Genomic DNA, 26,167 nt, shown 5'->3' with positions numbered 1-26,167 from the left:
CGCCACTGCTAAATCGGTAATCTTACCCTGCTGTCTTTCTCTCTCCCTAATCCCTACTGTATGCCCTTACTGTCCCTCTCTCTGTCCCTATGTCCCTGCTGTCCCTCTCTCTGTCCCTATGTCCCTGGTGTCACTCTCCCTGTCCCTATGTCCCTGCTGTCCCTCTCTCTGTCCCTATGTCCCTGCTGTCCCTCTCTCTGTCCCTGCTGTCCCTCTCTCTGTCCCTATGTCCCTGCTGTCCCTCTCTCTGTCCCTATGTCCCTGCTGTCCCTCTCTCTGTCCCTATGTCCCTGGTGTCACTCTCCCTGTCCCTATGTCCCTGCTGTCCCTCTCTCTGTCCCTATGTCCCTGCTGTCCCTCTCTCTGTCCCTGCTGTCCCTCTCTCTGTCCCTATGTCCCTGCTGTCCCTCTCTCTGTCCCTATGTCCCTGCTGTCCCTCTCTCTGTCCCTATGTCCCTGGTGTCACTCTCCCTGTCCCTATGTCCCTGCTGTCCCTCTCTCTGTCCCTATGTCCCTGCTGTCCCTCTCTCTGTCCCTGCTGTCCCTCTCTCTGTCCCTATGTCCCTGCTGTCCCTCTCTCTGTCCCTATGTCCCTGCTGTCCCTCTCTCTGTCCCTATGTCCCTGGTGTCACTCTCCCTGTCCCTATGTCCCTGCTGTCCCTCTCTCTGTCCCTATGTCCCTGCTGTCCCTCTCTCTGTCCCTGCTGTCCCTCTCTCTGTCCCTATGTCCCTGCTGTCCCTCTCTCTGTCCCTATGTCCCTGGTGTCACTCTCCCTGTCCCTATGTCCCTGCTGTCCCTCTCTCTGTCCCTATGTCCCTGCTGTCCCTCTGTCCCTGCTGTCCCTCTCTCTGTCCCTATGTCCCTGCTGTCCCTCTCTCTGTCCCTATGTCCCTGCTGTCCCTCTCTCTGTCCCTATGTCCCTGCTGTCCCTCTCTCTGTCCCTATGCCCCTGCTGTCCCTCTCTCTGTCCCTATGTCCCTGCTGTCCCTCTCTCTGTCCCTGCTGTCCCTCTCTCTGTCCCTATGTCCCTGCTGTCCCTCTCTCTGTCCCTGCTGTCCCTCTCTCTGTCCCTGCTGTCCCTCTCTCTGTCCCTATGTCCCTGCTGTCCCTCTCTCTGTCCCTATGTCCCTGCTGTCCCTCTCTCTGTCCCTGCTGTCCCTGCTGTCCCTCTCTCTGTCCCTGCTGTCCCTCTCTCTGTCCCTGCTGTCCCTCTCTCTGTCCCTATGTCCCTCTCTCTGTCCCTATGTCCCTGCTATCCCTCTCTCTGTCCCTATGTCCCTGCTGTCCCTCTCTCTGTCCCTATGTCCCTGCTGTCCCTCTCTCTGTCCCTGCTGTCCCTCTCTCTGTCCCTGCTGTCCCTCTCTCTGTCCCTATGTCCCTCTCTCTGTCCCTATGTCCCTGCTATCCCTCTCTCTGTCCCTATGTCCCTGCTGTCCCTCTCTCTGTCCCTATGCCCCTGCTGTCCCTCTCTCTGTCCCTATGTCCCTGCTGTCCCTCTCTCTGTCCCTGCTGTCCCTCTCTCTGTCCCTATGTCCCTGCTGTCCCTCTCTCTGTCCCTGCTGTCCCTCTCTCTGTCCCTGCTGTCCCTATGTCCCTGCTGTCCCTATGTCCCTCTCTCTGTCCCTGCTGTCCCTCTCTCTGTCCCTGCTGTCCCTCTCTCTGTCCCTGCTGTCCCTCTCTCTGTCCCTATGTCCCTGCTGTCCCTCTCTCTGTCCCTATGTCCCTGCTGTCCCTCTCTCTGTCCCTATGTCTCTGCTGTCCCTCTCTCTGTCCCTATGTCCCTGCTGTCCCTCTCTCTGTCCCTATGTCCCTGCTGTCCCTCTCTCTGTCCCTATGTCCCTGCTGTCCCTCTCTCTGTCCCTATGTCCCTGCTGTCCCTCTCTCTGTCCCTATGTCCCTGCTGTCCCTCTCTCTGTCACTCCCTGTCCCTGCTGTCCCTCTCTCTGTCACTCCCTGTCCCTGCTGTCCCTCTCTCTGTCCCTATGTCCCTGCTGTCCCTCTCTCTGTCCCTATGCCCCTGCTGTCCCTCTCTCTGTCCCTATGCCCCTGCTGTCCCTATGTCCCTGCTGTCCCTCTCTCTGTCCCTATGTCCCTGCTGTCCCTCTCTCTGTCCCTATGTCCCTGCTGTCCCTCTCTCTGTCCCTATAGCAATAGGACACGAGGACATGCACTGAGACTGGAGGGGGGGAGGTTCAGGGGAAATTTGCGGAAAAATTATTTCACAGAAAGGGTAGTGGACAAGTGGAATAGCCTCCCATCAGAGGTGGTAGAGGCTAAGACAGTAGAGCAATTTAAACATGCATGGGATAGACATAAGGATATCCTTACAAAGAAATAACGATCAAATAAGGTTAGTGATAAAAAAAAAAATAATATATATAAAAAAAAAAGGGGCAGACTAGATGGGCCAAGTGGTTCTTATCTGCCGACAAATTCTATGTTTCTATGTTTATGTCCCTGCTTTCCCTCTCTCTGTCCCTATGTCCCTGCTGTCCCTCTCTCTGTCCCTATGTCCCTGCTGTTCCTCTCTCTGTCACTCCCTGTCCCTTCTGTCACTCCCTGTCCCTGCTGTCACTCTCTCTGTCCCTATGTCCCTGCTGTCATTCCCTATCCCTGATGTCACTTTCCCTGTCCCTCTGTCACTCCCTATCCCTGCTGTCACTCTCCCTGTCTCTATGTTCCTACTGTCACGCTGTCTGAATTTTGTCTCATTCCATGTGGCATAATGTGATTTTGGCTCATACAGTGTGCTATAATGTGAATTTTGGCGCATACCATGTGGTATAATGTGAATTTCGACTCATTTTGTGTGCTATAATGTGAATTTCAACTCACACAGTGTGCTATAATGTGAATTTCAACTCACACAGTGTGCTATAATGTGAATTTCGGCTCATTCTGTGAGCTATAATGTGAATGTGAAAACAGAAAAGCTTTTGCATGAACCCGAGTGCCCTCCCTGAAATTGCCAATTTCAAACTTTTTCCTGTACTTATGGGCAGCGCTCCACGGATTGCAAAGAAGTATGCACATAGCAGAAATAGCTTATCAATGTTTCAGGTGCTGTAATACTGCATCTTACGATGCATCTGAAACGTTGTTGAGCTATTTATGCGTATGTGCATACTTCTTTGAAATCCGTAGAGTGCCACCCATAAGTACAGGAGTCTATCTATCAATATCTATATACAATATATCCAAACATTTCCCTAATCATAACCCCCAATACCTTATACCAACCGTAATAGCCTATCCCTAATACTCTACCCCACACCCCTAACTAACCCTAATTCCCTAGCATAAACCACTAAAACAACCCTAATGCCATATACCAAATATCCTAACCCAATCCAGTAAAATAAACCTAGTATGATTACCACTAACCGAACCCTAATACTCCTTTTCACCTCAGGAGTTGGGTATTGAAGTGTGTGTGTGGGGTGTGTGTGTGGGGGGGCGGCAACAGTGGAAGATGTGCCTAGGGTGCTGAGAAACCTTGCACCGGCCTTGACTAATCATTGTATATCATCCCATCTGTTTCCAACTACTATTTCACCTCTGACACAATAAACACCAGTGCTTATGCGCAAAACTTTTATCAAGCCTCCTTGTTTTATACACCGCACCAGCCCTGACCCACTAGTGCCCCCTCTGGGAACAGATGAAACAAGAAACCTGACACCCCCACAGCCTAAATCTAATCCTCCCACTGCAGCCTAAAACTGACCTCGCCCGTGGCCTAACCTTTCCCAGCCCCGTCACACTTATGATTGTGCTATGTGAAAATAATAATAATTGTGCTATTATTAATATTATTATTATAAAGACAGAGTCACTTTGGGATATTGGCGAGACCCTAAATCCCACCTACCTGATCCTCCTGTGGGATCCTGTGATTCTCCTCTGTACAATCCTGGGAATACAGAGGACGGGGACATCTCTCTGGGGTATCTCTGTTACTGGGCCCATCTGTAGGAGACACACAGTGACTGAGAACAGTGTATATATGTGATTATCAGGTGATGTGTGTATATAGGGGGCTCCATACCTGCCCTCCCCTGTACAATACATGACAGTCTCCTCTTACCCAGTGATGTGAGGGGCCGGTGATTCTCCATCATCACGTCCTTGTACAGACCCCTGTGTTCCTCTATATACTCCCCCTCCTGCATGGAGACATAGACAGTGACATCCTGACACCTTATAGGAACCTGACACACACAGTGATACAGTCATCACCCAGACACATCCCCTGGTGTTACTGTATAATGTCCCATTCCCAGCAGTCACCTCTCCAGTCATCACCCAGACACATCCCCTGGTGTTACTGTATAATGCCCCATTCCCAGCAGTCACCTCTCCAGTCATCACCCAGACACATCCCCTGGTGTTACTGTATAATGTCCCATTCCCTGCAGTCACCTCTCCAGTCATCAACCAGACACATCCCCCGGTGTTACTGTATAATGTCCCATTCCCAGCAGTCACCTCTCCAGTCATCACCCAGACACGTCCCCTGGTGTTACTGTATAATGTCCCATTCCCAGCAGTCACCTCTCCAGTCATCACCCAGACACATCCCCTGGTGTTACTGTATAATGTCCCATTCCCAGCAGTCACCTCTCCAGTCATCACCCAGACACATCCCCTGGTGTTACTGTATAATGTCCTATTCCCAGCAGTCATCTCTCCAGTCATCACCCAGACACGTCCCCAGGTGTTACTGTATAATGCCCCATTCCCAGCAGTCACCTCTCCAGTCATCACCCAGACACGTCCCCTGGTGTTACTGTATAATGTCCTATTCCCAGCAGTCATCTCTCCAGTCATCACCCAGTCACATCCACTGGTGTTACTGTATAAAGCCCCATTCCCAGCAGTCACCTCTCCAGCCATCACCCAGACACATCCCCTGGTGTTACTGTATAATGTCCCATTCCCAGCAGTCATCTCTCCAGTCATCACCCAGACACATCCCCTGGTGTTACTGTATAATGCCCCATTCCCAGCAGTCACCTCTCCAGTCATCACCCAGACACTTCCCCCAGTGTTACTGTATAATGTCCCATTCCCAGCAGTCATCTCTCCAGTCATCACCCAGACACATCCCCTGGTGATACTGTATAATGCCCCATTGCCAGCAGTCATCACCCAGTCACGTCCCCTGGTATTACTGTATAATGTCCCATTCCCAGCAGTCACCTCTCCAGTCACCACCCAGACACATCCCCTGGTGGTACTGTATAATGCCCCCATTCCCGGCAGTCACCTCTCCAGTCAACAGCTGAATGATCTTGTTGGTGAGTTCCAGGATCCTCTGGTCATTGTGTCTCTCATGTATCTGTGAGTGAGGGGGAGGCACCGTGATGAGGCTCTGGGTCACACTCAGTCCAACTGACACATGGGGATGGCTGTAAGGTGTCTCACACTCACCGGATGACTTCTTCACTATTGTGTAATCCTGTGTATTGGGGAGACACAAATTATCACTGTATACACTCAGATCCCCTCCCCAGTCATGTCCCTGTATTATTACTAAAGATATTTGATGTCACTGTAAATACTCCCAGATTCCCTCACCTCCCCAGTCATGTCCCTGTATTACTATAGATATAAGTGATGCCACTGTGATGCTCCAAGATCTCCTCACCTCCCCAGTCATGTCCCTGTATTATTACTATAGATGTAAGTGATGTCACTGTGACATTCCCAGATCCCGTCACATCTCCAGTCATGTCCCTGGATTATTACTATAGATATAAGTGATGGCACTCTGACACTCCCAGATCCCCACACCTCCCCAGTCATGTACCTGTATTATTACTATAGATATAAGTGATGTCACTGTGATGCTCCAAGATCTCCTCACCTCCCCAGTCATGTCCCTGTATTATTACTATAGATATACATGATGTCGCTATTATGCTCTCATTGTCTCTCACCTCTCCAGTCAGCAGGTAGATTATCTCCAAAGTGATATTTAATATGTTTTCTGTCATCACATTTTTATCCTTGTCCATCTTCAGATGATCAGTAACTGGTGTTTTATTGTCTATAGTTTTACTCCCGTAGGTATATTTCTCCTCTTGCAGCCTTGCAAAAAAATAAAAATAAATAAGGTATTTATGAAGATTATTTGACATAATCTTTATTTTCAAGTCTTTTTTTTTTAATTAAACATGGGCAAACCTGCTGTGTAACCTCAGCTGCCCCAGCTCTGATCTGTACTATTATACTTACCCACCTACAGGTCCCCAATCATTATTCATCAGGGTCCAATTTTATAACGGACGCAACAATACAGAAAGTCCATGATTACAATATCAGGATGTGCAAAACACACAGCGCACAACTCATCATCCAGGGTTTATATGTGATGTACAGAGAGGACCTGTATCAGGAAAATGCACCAGCCACAGATTTCACTATTATACGCACCACGTACAGATATATAATACAGCACAGTATACACACACTGCACCACACAGAGGTACGGCAACACAGGAGGGATTATTACATGCGACTGAACCCAAGAACTCGGCCTGACTGTGGATGGGGGACTGACCGAGTGATCACCAGGAGGGTCTGTTTATCACCATAGACTATGAGGCGTTATATGCACTGATATAGCGCTGCTATTATTCTTATGCTGCTGCTGAGAAACTGTACCATATATGTATTATTAACAACACTATGGCCTATTAGGCTGGGCTAAACTTATTATTATACTTTTTTTTATATGGCGCAACATGGCATCCGCAGCGCCCAATTACAGAGTACATCATACAATATAGTACAATAATAACAGGGATATAATATACAGTATAAATAAGATTTTACTTACCGATAAATCTATTTCTCGTAGTCCGTAGTGGATGCTGGGGACTCCGTCAGGACCATGGGGGGATTAGCGGCTCCGCAGGAGACAGGGCACAAAAATAAAGCTTTAGGACTAGATGGTGTGCACTGGCTCCTCCCCCTATGACCCTCCTCCAAGCCTCAGTTAGGATACTGTGCCCGGACGAGCGTACACAATAAGGAAGGATTATGAATCCCGGGTAAGACTCATACCAGCCACACCAATCACACCGTACAACTTGTGATCTGAACCCAGTTAACAGTATGACAAAACGTAGGAGCCTCTGAACAGACGGCTCACAACAATAACAACCCGATTTTTTTGTAACAATAACTATGTACAAGTATTGCAGACAATCCGCACTTGGGATGGGCGCCCAGCATCCACTACGGACTACGAGAAATAGAATTACCGGTGAGTAAATTCTCATTTTCTCTGACGTCCTAGTGGATGCTGGGGACTCCGTCAGGACCATGGGGATTATACCAAAGCTCCCAAACGGGCGGGAGAGTGCGGATGACTCTGCAGCACCGAATGAGAGAACTCCAGGTCCTCTTTAGCCAGGGTATCAAATTTGTAGAATTTTACAAACGTGTTCTCCCCCGACCACGTAGCTGCTCGGCAGAGTTGTAATGCCGAGACCCCTCGGGCAGCCGCCCAGGATGAGCCCACCTTCCTTGTGGAATGGGCCTTGACAGATTTAGGATGCGGCAGTCCTGCCGCAGAATGTGCAAGTTGAATTGTGCTACAAATCCAACGAGCAATAGTCTGCTTAGAAGCTGGAGCACCCAGCTTGTTGGGTGCATACAGTATAAACAGCGAGTCAGATTTTCTGACTCCAGCCGTCCTTGAAATATATATTTTCAATGCCCTGACAACGTCCAGCAACTTGGAATCCTCCAAAACGCTAGTAGCCGCAGGCACCACAATAGGCTGGTTCAGGTGAAACGCTGACACCACCTTAGGCAGAAACTGAGAACGCGTCCGCAGTTCTGCCCTGTCCGAATGGAAAGTCAGATATGGGCTTTTATACGATAAAGCCGCCAATTCTGATACTGTCCTGGGTGAAGCCAGGGCCAGTAGCATGGTTACTTTCCATGGGGGTAATTCCAAGTTGATCGCAGCAGCAATTTAGTTAGCAATTGGGCAAAATCATTGCACTGCAGGGGAGGCAGATTTAACATGTGCAGAGAGAGTTAGATTTGGGTGGGGTGTGTTCAATCTGCAATCTAATTTGCAGTGTAACAATAAAGCAGCCTCTATTTACCCTGCACAGAAATAAAATAGCCCACCGAAATCTAACTCTCTCTGCACATGTTAAATCTTCCTCCCCTGCAGTGCACATGGTTTTGCCCAATTGCTAACTAAATTCCTGCTGTGATCAACTTGGAATTACCCCCCATGTAAGATATTTCAAATCCAACGATTTGAGTGACTCAAACCAATGAGATTTGAGAAATTCCAAAACTACATTAAGGTCCCACGGAGCCACTGGGGACACAACCGGGGGCTGTATATGTAGTACTCCTTTTACAAAAGTCTGGACTTCAGGAACTGAAACCAATTCTTTCTGGAAGAAAATCGACAGGGCCGAAATTTGAACCTTAATGGACCCCAATTTGAGGCCCATAGACAATCCTGTTTGCAGGAAATGTAGGAATCGACCCAGTTGAAATTCCTCCGTCGGGGCCTTCCTGGCCTCACACCACGCAACATATTTTCTCCAAATGCGGTGATAATGTTGTGCAGTCACCTCCTTCCTGGCTTTTACCAGTGTAGGGATGACCTCTTCCGGAATGCCTTTTTCCTTTAGAATTCGGCGTTCAACCGCCATGCCGTTAAAAGCAGCCGCGGTAAGTCTTGGAATAGACACGGTCACTGCTGAAGCAGGTCCCGTCTTAGGGGTAGAGGCCACGGATCTTCCGTGAGCATCTCCTGAAGTTCCGGGTACCAAGTTCTTCTTGGCCAATCCGGAGCCACGAGTATCGTTCTTACTCCCTTTTGCCGTATAATTCTCAGTACTTTTGGTATGAGAGGCAGAGGAGGAAACACATACCTGACGTTACCAGAGCGTCTACAGCTATTGCCTGAGGATCTCTTGACCTGGCGCAATACCTGTCCAGTTTTTTTCTGCTGAGGTAGTCTGCTTCCCAGTTGTCCATTCCCGGAATGAACACTGCTGACAGTGCTATCACATGATTTTCCGCCCAGCGAAAAATCCTTGCAGTTTCTACCATTGGCCTCCTGCTTCTTGTGCCGCCCTGTCTGTTTACGTGGGCGACTGCCGTGATGTTGTCCCACTGGATCAATACCGGCTGACCTTGAAGCAGAGGTCTTGCTAAGCTTAGAGCATTGTAAATTTGGCCTTAGCTCCAGTATATTTATGTGGAGAAAAGTCTCCAGACTTGATCACACTCCCTAGAAATTTTTTCCCTGTGTGACTGCTTCCCAGCCTCTCAGGCTGGCCTCCGTGGTCACCAGCATCCCAATCCTGAATGCCGAATCTGCGGCCCTCTAGAAGATGAGCACTCTGTAACCACCACAGGAGAGAAACCCTTGTTCTTGGAGATAGGGTTATCCGCTGATGCATCTGAAGATGCGATCCGGACCATTTGTCCAGCAGATCCCACTGAAAAGTTCTTGCGTGGAATCTGCCGAATGGAATCGCTTCGTAATAAGCCACCATTTTTCCCAGGACTCTTGTGCAATGATGCACTGACACTTTTCCTGGTTTTAGGAGTTTCCTGACTAGCTCGGATAACTCCGTGGCTTTCTCCTCCGGGAGAAACACCTTTTTCTGGACTGTGTCCAGAATCATCCCTAGGAACAGCAGACGTGTCGTCGGAAACGGCTGCGATTTTGGAATATTTAGAATCCACCCGTGCTGTCGTAGAACTACTTGAGATAGTGCTACTCCGACCTCCAACTGTTCTCTGGACCTTGCCCTTATCAGGAGATCGTCCAAGTAAGGGATAATTAAGACGCCTTTTCTTTGAAGAAGAATCATCATTTCGGCCATTACCTTGGTAAAGACCCGGGGTGCCGTGGACAATCCAAACGGCAGCGTCTGAAACTGATAGTGACAGTTCCGTACCACGAACCTGAGGTACCCTTGGTAAGAAGGGCAATTTTGGACATGGATGTAAGCATCCTTGATGTCCAGGGACACCATATAGTCCCCTTCTTCCTGGTTCGCTATCACTGCTCTGAGTGACTCCATCTTGATTTGAACCTTTGTATGTAAGTGTTCAAAGATTTCAGATTTAGAATAGGTCTCACCGAGCCGTCTGGCTTCAGTACCACAATATAGTGTGGAATAATACCCCTTTCCTTGTTGTAGGAGTGGTACTTTGATTATCACCTGCTGGGAATACAGCTTGTGAATTGTTTCCAATACTGCCTTCCTGTCGGAGGAAGACGTTGGTAAAGCAGACATCAGGAGCCTGTGAGGGGGAGACGTCTCGAATTTCCAATCAGTACCCCTGGGATACTACTTGTAGGATCCAGGGGTCCACTTGCGAGTGAGCCCACTGCGTGCTGAAACTCTTGAGACGACCCCCCACCGCACCTGAGTCCGCTTGTACGGCCCCAGCGTCATGCTGAGGGCTTGGCAGAAGCGATGGAGGGCTTCTGTTCCTGGGAATGGGCTGCCTGCTGCAGTCTTCTTCCCTTTCCTCTATCCCTGGGCAGATATGACTGGCCTTTTGCCCGCTTGCCCTTATGGGGACGAAAGGACTGAGGCTGAAAAGACGGTGTCTTTTTCTGCTGAGATGTAACTTGGGGTAAAAAAGGTGGATTTTCCAGCTGTTGCCGTGGCCACCAGGTCTGATGGACCGACCCCAAATAACTCCTCCCCTTTATACGGCAATACTTCCATGTGCCGTATGGGATCTGCATCACCTGACCACTGTCGTGTCCATAAACATCTTCTGGCAGATATGGACATTGCACTTACTCTTGATGCCAGAGTGCAATAATCCCTCTGTGCATCTCGCATATATAGAAATGCATCCTTTAAATGCTCTATAGTCAATAAAATACTGTCCCTGTCAAGGGTATCAATATTTTCAGTCAGGGAATCCGACCAAGCCACCCCAGCGCTGCACATCAAGGCTGAGGCGACCGCTGGTCGCAGTATAACACCAGTATGTGTGTATATACTTTTTAGGATATTTTCCAGCCTCCTATCAGCTGGCTCCTTGAGGGCGGCCCTATCTGGAGACGGTACCGCCACTTGTTTTGATAAGCGTGTGAGCGCCTTATCCACCCTGAGGGGTGTTTCCCAACGCGCCCTAACTTCTGGCGGGAAAGGGTATACCGCCAATAATTTTCTATCGGGGGAAACCCACGCATCATCACACACTTCATTTAATTTATCTGATTCAGGAAAAACTACAGGTAGTTTTTTCAGACCCCACATAATACCATTTTTTGTGGTACTTGTAGTATCAGAAATATGTAACACCTCCTTCATTGCCCTTAACAATTTACGTGTGGCCCTAAAGGAAAATACGTTTGTTTCTTCACCGTCGACACTGGAGTCAGTGTCCGTGTCTGTGTCTGTGTCGACCGACTGAGGTAAAATGGGCGTTTTAACGCCCCTGACGGTGTTTGAGACGCCTGGACAGGTACTAATTTGTTTGCCGGCCGTCTCATGTCATCAACCGACCTTGCAGCGTGTTGACATTATCACGTAATTCCTTAAATAAGCCATCCATTCCGGTGTCGACTCCCTAGAGAGTGACATCACCATTACAGGCAATTGCTCCGCCTCCTCACCAACATCGTCCTCATACATGTCGACACACACGTACCGACACACAGCACACACACAGGGAATGCTCTGATAGAGGACAGGACCCCACTAGCCCTTTGGGGAGACAGAGGGAGAGTTTGCCAGCACACACCAAAACGCTATAATTATACAGGGATAACCTTATATAAGTGTTTTTCCCTTATAGCATCTTAATATATATAATCATATCGCCAAATAAGTGCCCCCCCTCTCTGTTTTAACCCTGTTTCTGTAGTGCAGTGCAGGGGAGAGCATGGGAGCCTTCCCACCAGCCTTTCTGTGAGGGAAAATGGCGCTGTGTGCTGAGGAGAATAGGCCCCGCCCCCTTTTCGGCGGGCTTCTTCTCCCGTTTTTCTGAGACCTGGCAGGGGTTAAATACATCCATATAGCCCCAGGGGCTATATGTGATGTATTTTTTAGCCAGTATAGGTACTTTCATTGCTGCCCAGGGCGCCCCCCCCAGCGCCCTGCACCCTCAGTGACCGCTGGTGTGAAGTGTGCTGACAACAATGGCGCACAGCTGCAGTGCTGTGCGCTACCTCATGAAGACTGAAAAGTCTTCTTCCGCCGGTTTCTGGACCTCTTCACTCTTCGGCATCTGCAAGGGGGTCGGCGGCGCGGCTTCGGGACCGGACTCCATGGCTGGGCCTGTGTTCGATCCCTCTGGAGCTAATGGTGTCCAGTAGCCTAAGAAGCCAATCCATCCTGCACGCAGGTGAGTTCACTTCTTCTCCCCTAAGTCCCTCGATGCAGTGATCCTGTTGCCAGCAGGACTCACTGAAAATAAAAAACCTAAACTAAACTTTTCTAAGCAGCTCTTTAGGAGAGCCACCTAGATTGCACCCTGCTCGGACGGGCACAAAAACCTAACTGAGGCTTGGAGGAGGGTCATAGGGGGAGGAGCCAGTGCACACCACCTGATCCTAAAGCTTAACTTTTGTGCCCTGTCTCCTGCGGTGCCGCTAATCCCCCCATGGTCCTGACGGAGTCCCCAGCATCCACTTAGGACGTCAGAGAAATACAGTATAATACAGATCAGTGATGACATTGCTGTGTGTGTGTGTGTATATTACAGTGTATGAGGTATAACAGGGATATAATATACAGTATAATACAGATCAGTGATGACATTGCTGTGTGTGTGTATATTACAGTGTATGAGGTATAACAGGGATATAATATACAGTATAATACAGATCAGTGATGACATTGCTGTGTGTGTATATTACAGTGTATGAGGTATAACAGGGATATAATATACAGTATAATACAGATCAGTGATGACATTGCTGTGTGTGTATATTACAGTGTATGAGGTATAACAGGGATATAATATACAGTATAATACAGATCAGTGATGACATTGCTGTGTGTGTGTATATTACAGTGTATGAGGTATAACAGGGATATAATATACAGTATAATACAGATCAGTGATGACATTGCTGTGTGTGTGTATATTACAGTGTATGAGGTATAACAGGGATATAATATACAGTATAATACAGATCAGTGATGACATTGTTGTGTGTGTGTGTGTGTGTGTGTGTGTGTGTGTGTGTGTGTGTGTGTGTGTGTGTGTGTGTATATTACAGTGTATGAGGTATAACAGGGATATAATATACAGTATAATACAGATCAGTGATGACATTGCTGTGTGTGTGTGTATATTACAGTGTATGAGGTATAACAGGGATATAATATACAGTATAATACAGATCAGTGATGACATTGCTGTGTGTGTGGTGTGTGTGTATATTACAGTGTATGAGGTATAACAGGGATATAATATACAGTATAATACAGATCAGTGATGACATTGCTGTGTGTGTGTATATTACAGTGTATGAGGTATAACAGGGATATAATATACAGTATAATAGAGATCAGTGATGACATTGCTGTGTGTGTGTATATTACAGTGTATGAGGTATAACAGGGATATAATATACAGTATAATACAGATCAGTGATGACATTGCTGTGTGTGTGTGTGTGTATTACAGTGTATGAGGTATAACAGGGATATAATATACAGTATAATACAGATCAGTGATGACATTGCTGTGTGTGTATATTACAGTGTATGAGGTATAACAGGGATATAATATACAGTATAATACAGATCAGTGATGACATTGCTGTGTGTGTGTGTGTGTGTGTGTGTGTATATTACAGTGTATGAGGTATAACAGGGATATAATATACAGTATAATACAGATCAGTGATGACATTGCTGTGTGTGTATATTACAGTGTATGAGGTATAACAGGGATATAATATACAGTATAATACAGATCAGTGATGACATTGCTGTGTGTGTATATTACAGTGTATGAGGTATAACAGGGATATAATATACAGTATAATACAGATCAGTGATGACATTGCTGTGTGTGTGTATATTACAGTGTATGAGGTATAACAGGGATATAATATACAGTATAATACAGATCAGTGATGACATTGCTGTGTGTGTGTATATTACAGTGTATGAGGTATAACAGGGATATAATATACAGTATAATACAGATCAGTGATGACATTGCTGTGTGTGTGTATTACAGTGTATGAGGTATAACAGGGATATAATATACAGTATAATACAGATCAGTGATGACATTGCTGTGTGTGTATATTACAGTGTATGAGGTATAACAGGGATATAATATACAGTATAATACAGATCAGTGATGACATTGCTGTGTGTGTGTGTGTGTGTGTGTGTGTGTGTGTGTGTGTGTGTATATTACAGTGTATGAGGTATAACAGGGATATAATATACAGTATAATACAGATCAGTGATGACATTGCTGTGTGTGTATATTACAGTGTATGAGGTATAACAGGGATATAATATACAGTATAATACAGATCAGTGATGACATTGCTGTGTGTGTATATTACAGTGTATGAGGTATAACAGGGATATAATATACAGTATAATACAGATCAGTGATGACATTGCTGTGTGTGTGTATATTACAGTGTATGAGGTATAACAGGGATATAATATACAGTATAATACAGATCAGTGATGACATTGCTGTGTGTGTGTATATTACAGTGTATGAGGTATAACAGGGATATAATATACAGTATAATACAGATCAGTGATGACATTGCTGTGTGTGTGTATTACAGTGTATGAGGTATAACAGGGATATAATATACAGTATAATACAGATCAGTGATGACATTGCTGTGTGTGTGTGTGTGTGTGTGTGTGTGTGTGTGTGTGTGTGTGTATATTACAGTGTATGAGGTATAACAGGGATATAATATACAGTATAATACAGATCAGTGATGACATTGCTGTGTGTGTATATTACAGTGTATGAGGTATAACAGGGATATAATATACAGTATAATACAGATCAGTGATGACATTGCTGTGTGTGTATATTACAGTGTATGAGGTATAACAGGGATATAATATACAGTATAATACAGATCAGTGATGACATTGCTGTGTGTGTGTATATTACAGTGTATGAGGTATAACAGGGATATAATATACAGTATAATACAGATCAGTGATGACATTGCTGTGTGTGTGTGTGTATTACAGTGTATGAGGTATAACAGGGATATAATATACAGTATAATACAGATCAGTGATGACATTGCTGTGTGTGTATATTACAGTGTATGAGGTATAACAGGGATATAATATACAGTATAATACAGATCAGTGATGACATTGCTGTGTGTGTGTGTGTGTGTGTGTGTGTGTGTGTGTGTGTGTGTGTGTGTGTGTGTATATTACAGTGTATGAGGTATAACAGGGATATAATATACAGTATAATACAGATCAGTGATGACATTGCTGTGTGTGTATATTACAGTGTATGAGGTATAACAGGGATATAATATACAGTATAATACAGATCAGTGATGACATTGCTGTGTGTGTATATTACAGTGTATGAGGTATAACAGGGATATAATATACAGTATAATACAGATCAGTGATGACATTGCTGTGTGTGTATATTACAGTGTATGAGGTATAACAGGGATATAATATACAGTATAATACAGATCAGTGATGACATTGCTGTGTGTGTATATTACAGTGTATGAGGTATAACAGGGATATAATATACAGTATAATACAGATCAGTGATGACATTGCTGTGTGTGTGTGTGTATATTACAGTGTATGAGGTATAACAGGGATATAATATACAGTATAATACAGATCAGTGATGACATTGCTGTGTGTGTGTGTGTGTGTGTGTGTGTGTGTGTATATTACAGTGTATGAGGTATAACAGGGATATAATATACAGTATAATACAGATCAGTGATGACATTGCTGTGTGTGTGTGTGTGTGTGTGTGTGTGTGTGTGTGTGTGTGTGTGTGTGTGTGTGTATATTACAGTGTATGAGGTATAACAGGGATATAATATACAGTATAATACAGATCAGTGATAACATTGCTGTGGGTGTATATTACAGTGTATGAGGTATAACAGGGATATAATATACAGTATAATACAGATCAGTGATGACATTGCTGTGTGTGTGTGTGTATATTACAGTGTATGAGGTATAACAGGGATATAATATACAGTATAATACAGATCAGTGATGACATTGCTGTGTGTATATTACAGTGTAAGAGGTATAACAGGGATATAATATACAGTATAATACAGATCAGTGATGACATTGCTGTGTGTGTGTGTGTGTGTGTGTGTATATTACAGTGTATGAGGTATAACAGGGATATAATATACAGTATAATACAGATCAGTGATGACATTGCTGTGTGTGTGTGTGTGTGTGTGTGTATTACAGTGTATGAGGTATAACAGGGATATAATATACAGTATAATACAGATCAGTGATGACATTGCTGTGTGTGTGTGTGTGTATTACAGTGTATGAGGTATAACAGGGATATAATATACAGTATAATACAGATCAGTGATGACATTGCTGTGTGTGTGTATATTACAGTGTATGAGGTATAACAGGGATATAATATACAGTATAATACAGATCAGTGATGACATTGCTGTGTGTGTGTGTGTGTATTACAGTGTATGAGGTATAACAGGGATATAATATACAGTATAATACAGATCAGTGATGACATTGCTGTGTGTGTGTGTGTGTGTATTACAGTATATGAGGTATAACAGGGATATAATATACAGTATAATACAGATCAGTGATGACATTGCTGTGTGTGTGTGTATTACAGTGTATGAGGTATAACAGGGATATAATATACAGTATAATACAGATCAGTGATGACATTGCTGTGTGTGTGTGTGTGTGTGTGTGTGTGTGTGTGTGTGTGTGTATTACAGTGTATGAGGTATAACAGGGATATAATATACAGTATAATACAGATCAGTGATGACATTGCTGTGTGTGTGTGTGTGTGTGTGTGTGTGTGTGTGTGTATATTACAGTGTATGAGGTATAACAGGGATATAATATACAGTATAATACAGATCAGTGATAACATTGCTGTGTGTGTGTATATTACAGTGTATGAGGTATAACAGGGATATAATATACAGTATAATACAGATCAGTGATGACATTGCTGTGTGTGTATATTACAGTGTATGAGGTATAACAGGGATATAATATACAGTATAATACAGATCAGTGATGACATTGCTGTGTGTATATATTACAGTGTATGAGGTATAACAGGGATATAATATACAGTATAATACAGATCAGTGATGACATTGCTGTGTGTGTGTATATTACAGTGTATGAGGTATAACAGGGATATAATATACAGTATAATACAGATCAGTGATGACATTGCTGTGTGTGTGTATATTACAGTGTATGAGGTATAACAGGGATATAATATACAGTATAATACAGATCAGTGATGACATTGCTGTGTGTGTATATTACAGTGTATGAGGTATAACAGGGATATAATATACAGTATAATACAGATCAGTGATGACATTGCTGTGTGTGTATATTACAGTGTATGAGGTATAACAGGGATATAATATACAGTATAATACAGATCAGTGATGACATTGCTGTGTGTGTGTATATTACAGTGTATGAGGTATAACAGGGATATAATATACAGTATAATACAGATCAGTGATGACATTGCTGTGTGTGTGTATATTACAGTGTATGAGGTATAACAGGGATATAATATACAGTATAATACAGATCAGTGATGACATTGCTGTGTGTGTGTATATTACAGTGTATGAGGTATAACAGGGATATAATATACAGTATAATACAGATCAGTGATGACATTGCTGTGTGTGTGTATATTACAGTGTATGAGGTATAACAGGGATATAATATACAGTATAATACAGATCAGTGATGACATTGCTGTGTGTGTGTGTGTGTGTATTACAGTGTATGAGGTATAACAGGGATATAATATACAGTATAATACAGATCAGTGATGACATTGCTGTGTGTGTATATTACAGTGTATGAGGTATAACAGGGATATAATATACAGTATAATACAGATCAGTGATGACATTGCTGTGTGTGTGTGTGTGTGTGTGTGTGTGTGTGTGTGTGTGTGTGTGTGTGTGTGTGTGTATATTACAGTGTATGAGGTATAACAGGGATATAATATACAGTATAATACAGATCAGTGATGACATTGCTGTGTGTGTATATTACAGTGTATGAGGTATAACAGGGATATAATATACAGTATAATACAGATCAGTGATGACATTGCTGTGTGTGTATATTACAGTGTATGAGGTATAACAGGGATATAATATACAGTATAATACAGATCAGTGATGACATTGCTGTGTGTGTGTATATTACAGTGTATGAGGTATAACAGGGATATAATATACAGTATAATACAGATCAGTGATGACATTGCTGTGTGTGTGTATATTACAGTGTATGAGGTATAACAGGGATATAATATACAGTATAATACAGATCAGTGATGACATTGCTGTGTGTGTGTATTACAGTGTATGAGGTATAACAGGGATATAATATACAGTATAATACAGATCAGTGATGACATTGCTGTGTGTGTGTGTGTGTGTGTGTGTGTGTGTGTGTGTGTGTGTGTATATTACAGTGTATGAGGTATAACAGGGATATAATATACAGTATAATACAGATCAGTGATGACATTGCTGTGTGTGTATATTACAGTGTATGAGGTATAACAGGGATATAATATACAGTATAATACAGATCAGTGATGACATTGCTGTGTGTGTATATTACAGTGTATGAGGTATAACAGGGATATAATATACAGTATAATACAGATCAGTGATGACATTGCTGTGTGTGTGTATATTACAGTGTATGAGGTATAACAGGGATATAATATACAGTATAATACAGATCAGTGATGACATTGCTGTGTGTGTGTGTGTATTACAGTGTATGAGGTATAACAGGGATATAATATACAGTATAATACAGATCAGTGATGACATTGCTGTGTGTGTATATTACAGTGTATGAGGTATAACAGGGATATAATATACAGTATAATACAGATCAGTGATGACATTGCTGTGTGTGTGTGTGTGTGTGTGTGTGTGTGTGTGTGTGTGTGTGTGTGTGTGTGTGTGTGTGTGTGTATATTACAGTGTATGAGGTATAACAGGGATATAATATACAGTATAATACAGATCAGTGATAACATTGCTGTGTGTGTATATTACAGTGTATGAGGTATAACAGGGATATAATATACAGTATAATACAGATCAGTGATGACATTGCTGTGTGTGTATATTACAGTGTATGAGGTATAACAGGGATATAATATACAGTATAATACAGATCAGTGATGACATTGCTGTGTGTGTATATTACAGTGTATGAGGTATAACAGGGATATAATATACAGTATAATACAGATCAGTGATGACATTGCTGTGTGTGTGTGTGTATATTACAGTGTATGAGGTATAACAGGGATATAATATACAGTATAATACAGATCAGTGATGACATTGCTGTGTGTGTGTGTGTGTGTGTGTGTGTGTGTGTGTGTGTGTGTATATTACAGTGTATGAGGTATAACAGGGATATAATATACAGTATAATACAGATCAGTGATGACATTGCTGTGTGTGTGTGTGTGTGTGTGTGTGTGTGTGTGTGTGTGTATATTACAGTGTATGAGGTATAACAGGGATATAATATACAGTATAATACAGATCAGTGATAACATTGCTGTGTGTGTATATTACAGTGTATGAGGTATAACAGGGATATAATATACAGTATAATACAGATCAGTGATGACATTGCTGTGTGTGTGTGTGTATATTACAGTGTATGAGGTATAACAGGGATATAATATACAGTATAATACAGATCAGTGATGACATTGCTGTGTGTATATTACAGTGTATGAGGTATAACAGGGATATAATATACAGTATAATACAGATCAGTGATGACATTGCTGTGTGTGTGTGTGTGTATATTACAGTGTATGAGGTATAACAGGGATATAATATACAGTATAATACAGATCAGTGATGACATTGCTGTGTGTGTGTGTGTGTGTGTGTGTGTGTGTGTGTGTGTGTGTGTGTGTATTACAGTGTATGAGGTATAACAGGGATATAATATACAGTATAATACAGATCAGTGATGACATTGCTGTGTGTGTGTGTGTGTGTGTATTACAGTGTATGAGGTATAACAGGGATATAATATACAGTATAATACAGATCAGTGATGACATTGCTGTGTGTGTGTATATTACAGTGTATGAGGTATAACAGGGATATAATATACAGTATAATACAGATCAGTGATGACATTGCTGTGTGTGTGTGTGTGTGTGTATTACAGTGTATGAGGTATAACAGGGATATAATATACAGTATAATACAGATCAGTGATGACATTGCTGTGTGTGTGTGTGTATTACAGTGTATGAGGTATAACAGGGATATAATATACAGTATAATACAGATCAGTGATGACATTGCTGTGTGTGTGTGTGTGTGTGTGTGTATATTACAGTGTATGAGGTATAACAGGGATATAATATACAGTATAATACAGATCAGTGATGACATTGCTGTGTGTGTGTGTGTGTGTGTGTGTGTGTGTGTGTATATTACAGTGTATGAGGTATAACAGGGATATAATATACAGTATAATACAGATCAGTGATAACATTGCTGTGTGTGTGTATATTACAGTGTATGAGGTATAACAGGGATATAATATACAGTATAATACAGATCAGTGATGACATTGCTGTGTGTGTATATTACAGTGTATGAGGTATAACAGGGATATAATATACAGTATAATACAGATCAGTGATGACATTGCTGTGTGTGTGTGTGTATATTACAGTGTATGAGGTATAACAGGGATATAATATACAGTATAATACAGATCAGTGATGACATTGCTGTGTGTATATTACAGTGTATGAGGTATAACAGGGATATAATATACAGTATAATACAGATCAGTGATGACATTGCTGTGTGTGTGTGTGTGTATATTACAGTGTATGAGGTATAACAGGGATATAATATACAGTATAATACAGATCAGTGATGACATTGCTGTGTGTGTGTGTGTGTGTGTGTGTGTGTGTGTGTGTGTGTGTGTGTGTGTGTATTACAGTGTATGAGGTATAACAGGGATATAATATACAGTATAATACAGATCAGTGATGACATTGCTGTGTGTGTATGTGTATTACAGTGTATGAGGTATAACAGGGATATAATATACAGTATAATACAGATCAGTGATGACATTGCTGTGTGTGTGTATATTACAGTGTATGAGGTATAACAGGGATATAATATACAGTATAATACAGATCAGTGATGACATTGCTGTGTGTGTGTGTGTGTATATTACAGTGTATGAGGTATAACAGGGATATAATATACAGTATAATACAGATCAGTGATGACATTGCTGTGTGTGTGTGTGTGTGTGTGTGTGTGTGTGTGTGTGTGTGTGTGTGTGTGTATTACAGTGTATGAGGTATAACAGGGATATAATATACAGTATAATACAGATCAGTGATGACATTGCTGTGTGTGTGTGTGTATTACAGTGTATGAGGTATAACAGGGATATAATATACAGTATAATACAGATCAGTGATGACATTGCTGTGTGTGTGTATATTACAGTGTATGAGGTATAACAGGGATATAATATACAGTATAATACAGATCAGTGATGACATTGCTGTGTGTGTGTATTACAGTGTATGAGGTATAACAGGGATATAATATACAGTATAATACAGATCAGTGATGACATTGCTGTGTGTGTGTATATTACAGTGTATGAGGTATAACAGGGATATAATATACAGTATAATACAGATCAGTGATGACATTGCTGTGTGTGTATGTATTACAGTGTATGAGGTATAACAGGGATATAATATACAGTATAATACAGATCAGTGATGACATTGCTGTGTGTGTGTATATATTACAGTGTATGAGGTATAACAGGGATATAATATACAGTATAATACAGATCAGTGATGACATTGCTGTGTGTGTGTATATTACAGTGTATGAGGTATAACAGGGATATAATATACAGTATAATACAGATCAGTGATGACATTGCTGTGTGTGTATATTACAGTGTATGAGGTATAACAGGGATATAATATACAGTATAATACAGATCAGTGATGACATTGCTGTGTGTGTGTATATTACAGTGTATGAGGTATAACAGGGATATAATATACAGTATAATACAGATCAGTGATGACATTGCTGTGTGTATATTACAGTGTATGAGGTATAACAGGGATATAATATACAGTATAATACAGATCAGTGATGACATTGCTGTGTGTGTGTATATTACAGTGTATGAGGTATAACAGGGATATAATATACAGTATAATACAGATCAGTGATGACATTGCTGTGTGTGTGTATATCTCTTGGGAGATTCCATTATTAGAGGAATACATCTGGGAAATGCAAATGAAGTAGAGAAACAAGTAAGGTGCTTACCTGGAGCCACAGCTCCAAGGGATAAAGAGCGCATGCTAAGAATTGTGAAGGCAGCAAGAAAAGATGGGGAGGTGGATGTCATTGTCCACCTAGGGACAAATGACCTGGCAAATGCAGAACTCATTGCTGTAAAAGATGAATTTAGGAAGTTAGGGACTGCTCTGAAGCAGGTGGCAACCACTGTATCTTTTTCAGAAGTATTGCCAGTACACAGAGGGGAAGACAGAACTCATTGCATCAGAAACTTCAATGTTTGGCTAAGGACATGGTGCAATGAGGAGAGATTTGGATTTATAGGCCATAGTCACACCATCTGGCAAGATAGGAGCTTATACAAAAGTGACGGCCTGCACCCATCTTCAACGGGAACGAAAATACTAACTGAACAGTTTGGATGCTTCATCAAGAGCTATTTAAACTAACAAAGGGGGGCAGTGAACCAAATAGGAATAAAGAAATCTGCTCCCCCAACACAGAGGTATTGTTTCTGCAGGCAAAGGGAATAGGAAGCATATCCACAGCAACAGAAGATAATTCAGATCAAAACCAAATAAAAATAGGCAGAGAGAAGAACATAGCTAGGAACAGAAAAAGCACAAACAAAACTCTAAAAGCTATGTGTGCAAATGCTAGGAGCTTAGGAAATAAAATCCCAGAACTAACTGCAATAATGACAAGGGATGATCTAGACATTGTGGCAATTACAGAGTCATGGTACAATGAAAATCATGACTGGGACATAGCTATACCGGGATATACTTTGTTTAGGAAGGACAGAATTGGAAAAATCGGGGGAGGGGTAGCAATGTATGTAAAAAATGCCATAAATACTACATTAATACAAAGTATTGAAGAAAAAACTGAGGCCCTTTGGGTGACCATAGAAACAGGGGAAAAGTTGATTATTCGTATTGGCGTGATATACAGGCCACCAGGTCAGGAAGAGGAACTTGACAAGAACCTATTGCAGGACATAACTAAAATGGCATTAAAAGGAGAGGTAATAATCATGGGAGACTTTAATCTTCCTGATGTAAACTGGGAGGTGTCTGTTGCTAGTTCCACTAGAAGTAGGAACATTTTAAATTCCCTTCAGGGAGCATCCCTCCACCAATTGGTGAGGGAGCCCACTCGGAAAGACGCAATATTAGACTTAATACTTACAAATGGAGACAGATTATCAGACGTAAAAGTGGGTGAAAACCTCGGATCCAGTGATCATCAAGCAGTATGGTTCAGCATTAAGACAGAGACTGACTCGTCCCATACAAAAACAAAGGTGTTGGATTTTAGGAAGGCTGATTTTGTAGGGATGGGAAAATGTGTAAGCGATTCTTTGGCAGAGTGGAGGAACTTGGAAACAGTGCAGGAGAGGTGGAAAACATTCAAATGTGCAATATGGAAGGCAACAGACCTTTGTATCAAAACTGTTAGGAAAAACACAAGGAAAAGGAAGCCAGTGTGGTTTGCAAAAGAAGTAGCAAATATTGTGAGAGCAAAAAAGATGGCTTTTAGGAAATATAAGCAGACACAAAATAATGAAGACAAAAAGATATATCTTGTTAGACAGAAGGAGACAAAGAAGGTAATCAGATGTGCAAAGGCACAAGCTGAGGAGAAAATGGCCCAGTCAGTGGGTAAAGGAGGCAAAACTTTTTTTAGGTATATAAGCGAAAAAGAAAAACAAAAGGCGGAATTATAAAACTAAAGACGGACACTGGGAATCTTGTTGAGGGAGACAATTTAATAGCAGATCATCTTAATGATTATTTTTGCTCAGTATTTACTACTGAAAGAGAGGGGAAGGGGCCACAGTTAAGTTGCAGGGATATTCAGGAAAATGAAACAAGTACATTTACAGAGGAGAAGGTCCTAACAGAACTCTCAAAGCTGAAAGTGGACAAATCTATGGGGCCAGATGGGATACATCCAAGGATACTAAAAGAACTTAAAGAGGTGCTGGTAGCACCATTGACAGAATTATTCAACCAGTCATTAGCTACAGGAGAAATTCCAGGGGACTGGAAAAGAGCAAACGTAGTCCCACTGCACAAAAGTGGAAGCAAGGAAGAGGCAAACAACTACAGACCAGTGAGTCTTACATCAGTAGTAGGGAAATTGATGGAAACACTCTTAAAAGAAAGAGTTGTAGATCATCTCAAATCCGGCAATTTACTGGATCCCAAACAGCATGGATTCACTGGGGGAAGATCATGTCAAACAAATCTTATTGACTTTTTTGATTGTGTGACTAAAGTGATGGATAAAGGTGGAGCCATGGATATAGCTTATCTTGACTTTAGTAAGGCTTTTGACACAGTTCCACATCGCAGACTGCTAAATAAACTTGAAAGTTTGGGATTGGATATTAGGATTATTGAATGGATAAGATCTTGGTTGAAGGATAGAAAACAGAGAGTTGTGGTAAATGGAGTGCATTCACAGGAGGGAAATGTTACTAGTGGAGTACCCCAGGGATCTGTACTTGGACCAGTGCTTTTCAATATCTTTATTGGTGACATTGCAAATGGGATTAAAGGGAAAGTATGCCTTTTTGCAGATGACACAAAGGTATGCAACAGGGTAGACACACCAGGTGGGGTAAAACAAATGATTGAGGATCTAGGTAGACTAGAGGAATGGTCAAGAGTCTGGCAATTACAGTTTAATGCCAAAAAATGCAAAATCATGCACTTGGGTCTCAAAAATCCTAAAGCTAAATACAGTATTAATGGCACTATACTGGAAACTACTGAGGAGGAAAGGGATCTAGGAGTCACTATTTCAGATGACTTAAAGGCAGGTAAGCAATGTAACAAGGCAATGAGGAAGGCTAGTCAGATGCTTGGCTGCATTGGGAGAGGAATCAGCAGCAGAAAGAAAGAAGTAATAATGCCACTGTATAGGTCATTGGTACGGCCTCATCTAGAATACTGTATTCAGTTCTGGAGGCCATATCTTCAAAAGGATATTAATACATTAGAAACTGTACAAAGGAGGGCAACTAAAATGGTGCATGGCCTACATCACAAAACATACCCAGAAAGACTAAGAAATCTCAATATGTATAGTTTGGAGCAGAGAAGAGAAAGGGGGGACATGATAGAAACTTTCAAATATATGAAGGGTTTTAACAAAGTCCAGGAGGGAAACATTCTCCAAATGAAGAGAAGCAATAGGACACGAGGACATGCACTGAGACTGGAGGGGGGGAGGTTCAGGGGAAATTTGCGGAAAAATTATTTCACAGAAAGGGTAGTGGACAAGTGGAATAGCCTCCCATCAGAGGTGGTAGAGGCTAAGACAGTAGAGCAATTTAAACATGCATGGGATAGACATAAGGATATCCTTACAAAGAAATAAGGATCAAATAAGGTTAGTGATAAAAAAAAATAATATATAAAAAAAAAAAAAAAGGGGCAGACTAGATGGGCCAAGTGGTTCTTATCTGCCGACAAATTCTATGTTTCTATGTTTCTATGAGGTATAACAGGGATATAATATACAGT

At 42.4% G+C, this 26,167-nt stretch overlaps 1 protein-coding gene across 1 annotated transcript in view; it reads right to left on the bottom strand.

Annotated features, from left to right (window-relative positions):
• The window catches only part of LOC134987617 (zinc finger protein 271-like), a 102,596-nt gene that overhangs the window by 22,847 nt on the left and 53,582 nt on the right, over window positions 1–26,167 (bottom strand). Inside the window, exons 2-5 of the mRNA XM_063950506.1 lie at window positions 5,944–6,094; window positions 5,271–5,462; window positions 4,089–4,167; window positions 3,873–3,970 (exon numbers count right to left, since the gene is read on the bottom strand). Of these exons, the coding sequence (XP_063806576.1) occupies window positions 3,873–3,970; window positions 4,089–4,167; window positions 5,271–5,462; window positions 5,944–6,021 (447 nt within the window). The 5' untranslated portion in view covers window positions 6,022–6,094. The remainder of the gene's footprint in view (window positions 1–3,872; window positions 3,971–4,088; window positions 4,168–5,270; window positions 5,463–5,943; window positions 6,095–26,167) is intronic.

The sequence above is a fragment of the Pseudophryne corroboree genome, unplaced genomic scaffold (assembly GCF_028390025.1).
Source record: "Pseudophryne corroboree isolate aPseCor3 unplaced genomic scaffold, aPseCor3.hap2 scaffold_1012, whole genome shotgun sequence".
Classification (NCBI taxonomy): Eukaryota; Metazoa; Chordata; class Amphibia; order Anura; family Myobatrachidae; genus Pseudophryne; species Pseudophryne corroboree.
Note: the sequence above shows the minus strand (reverse complement) of the source record. Positions and strands in the feature narration are given on the sequence as shown.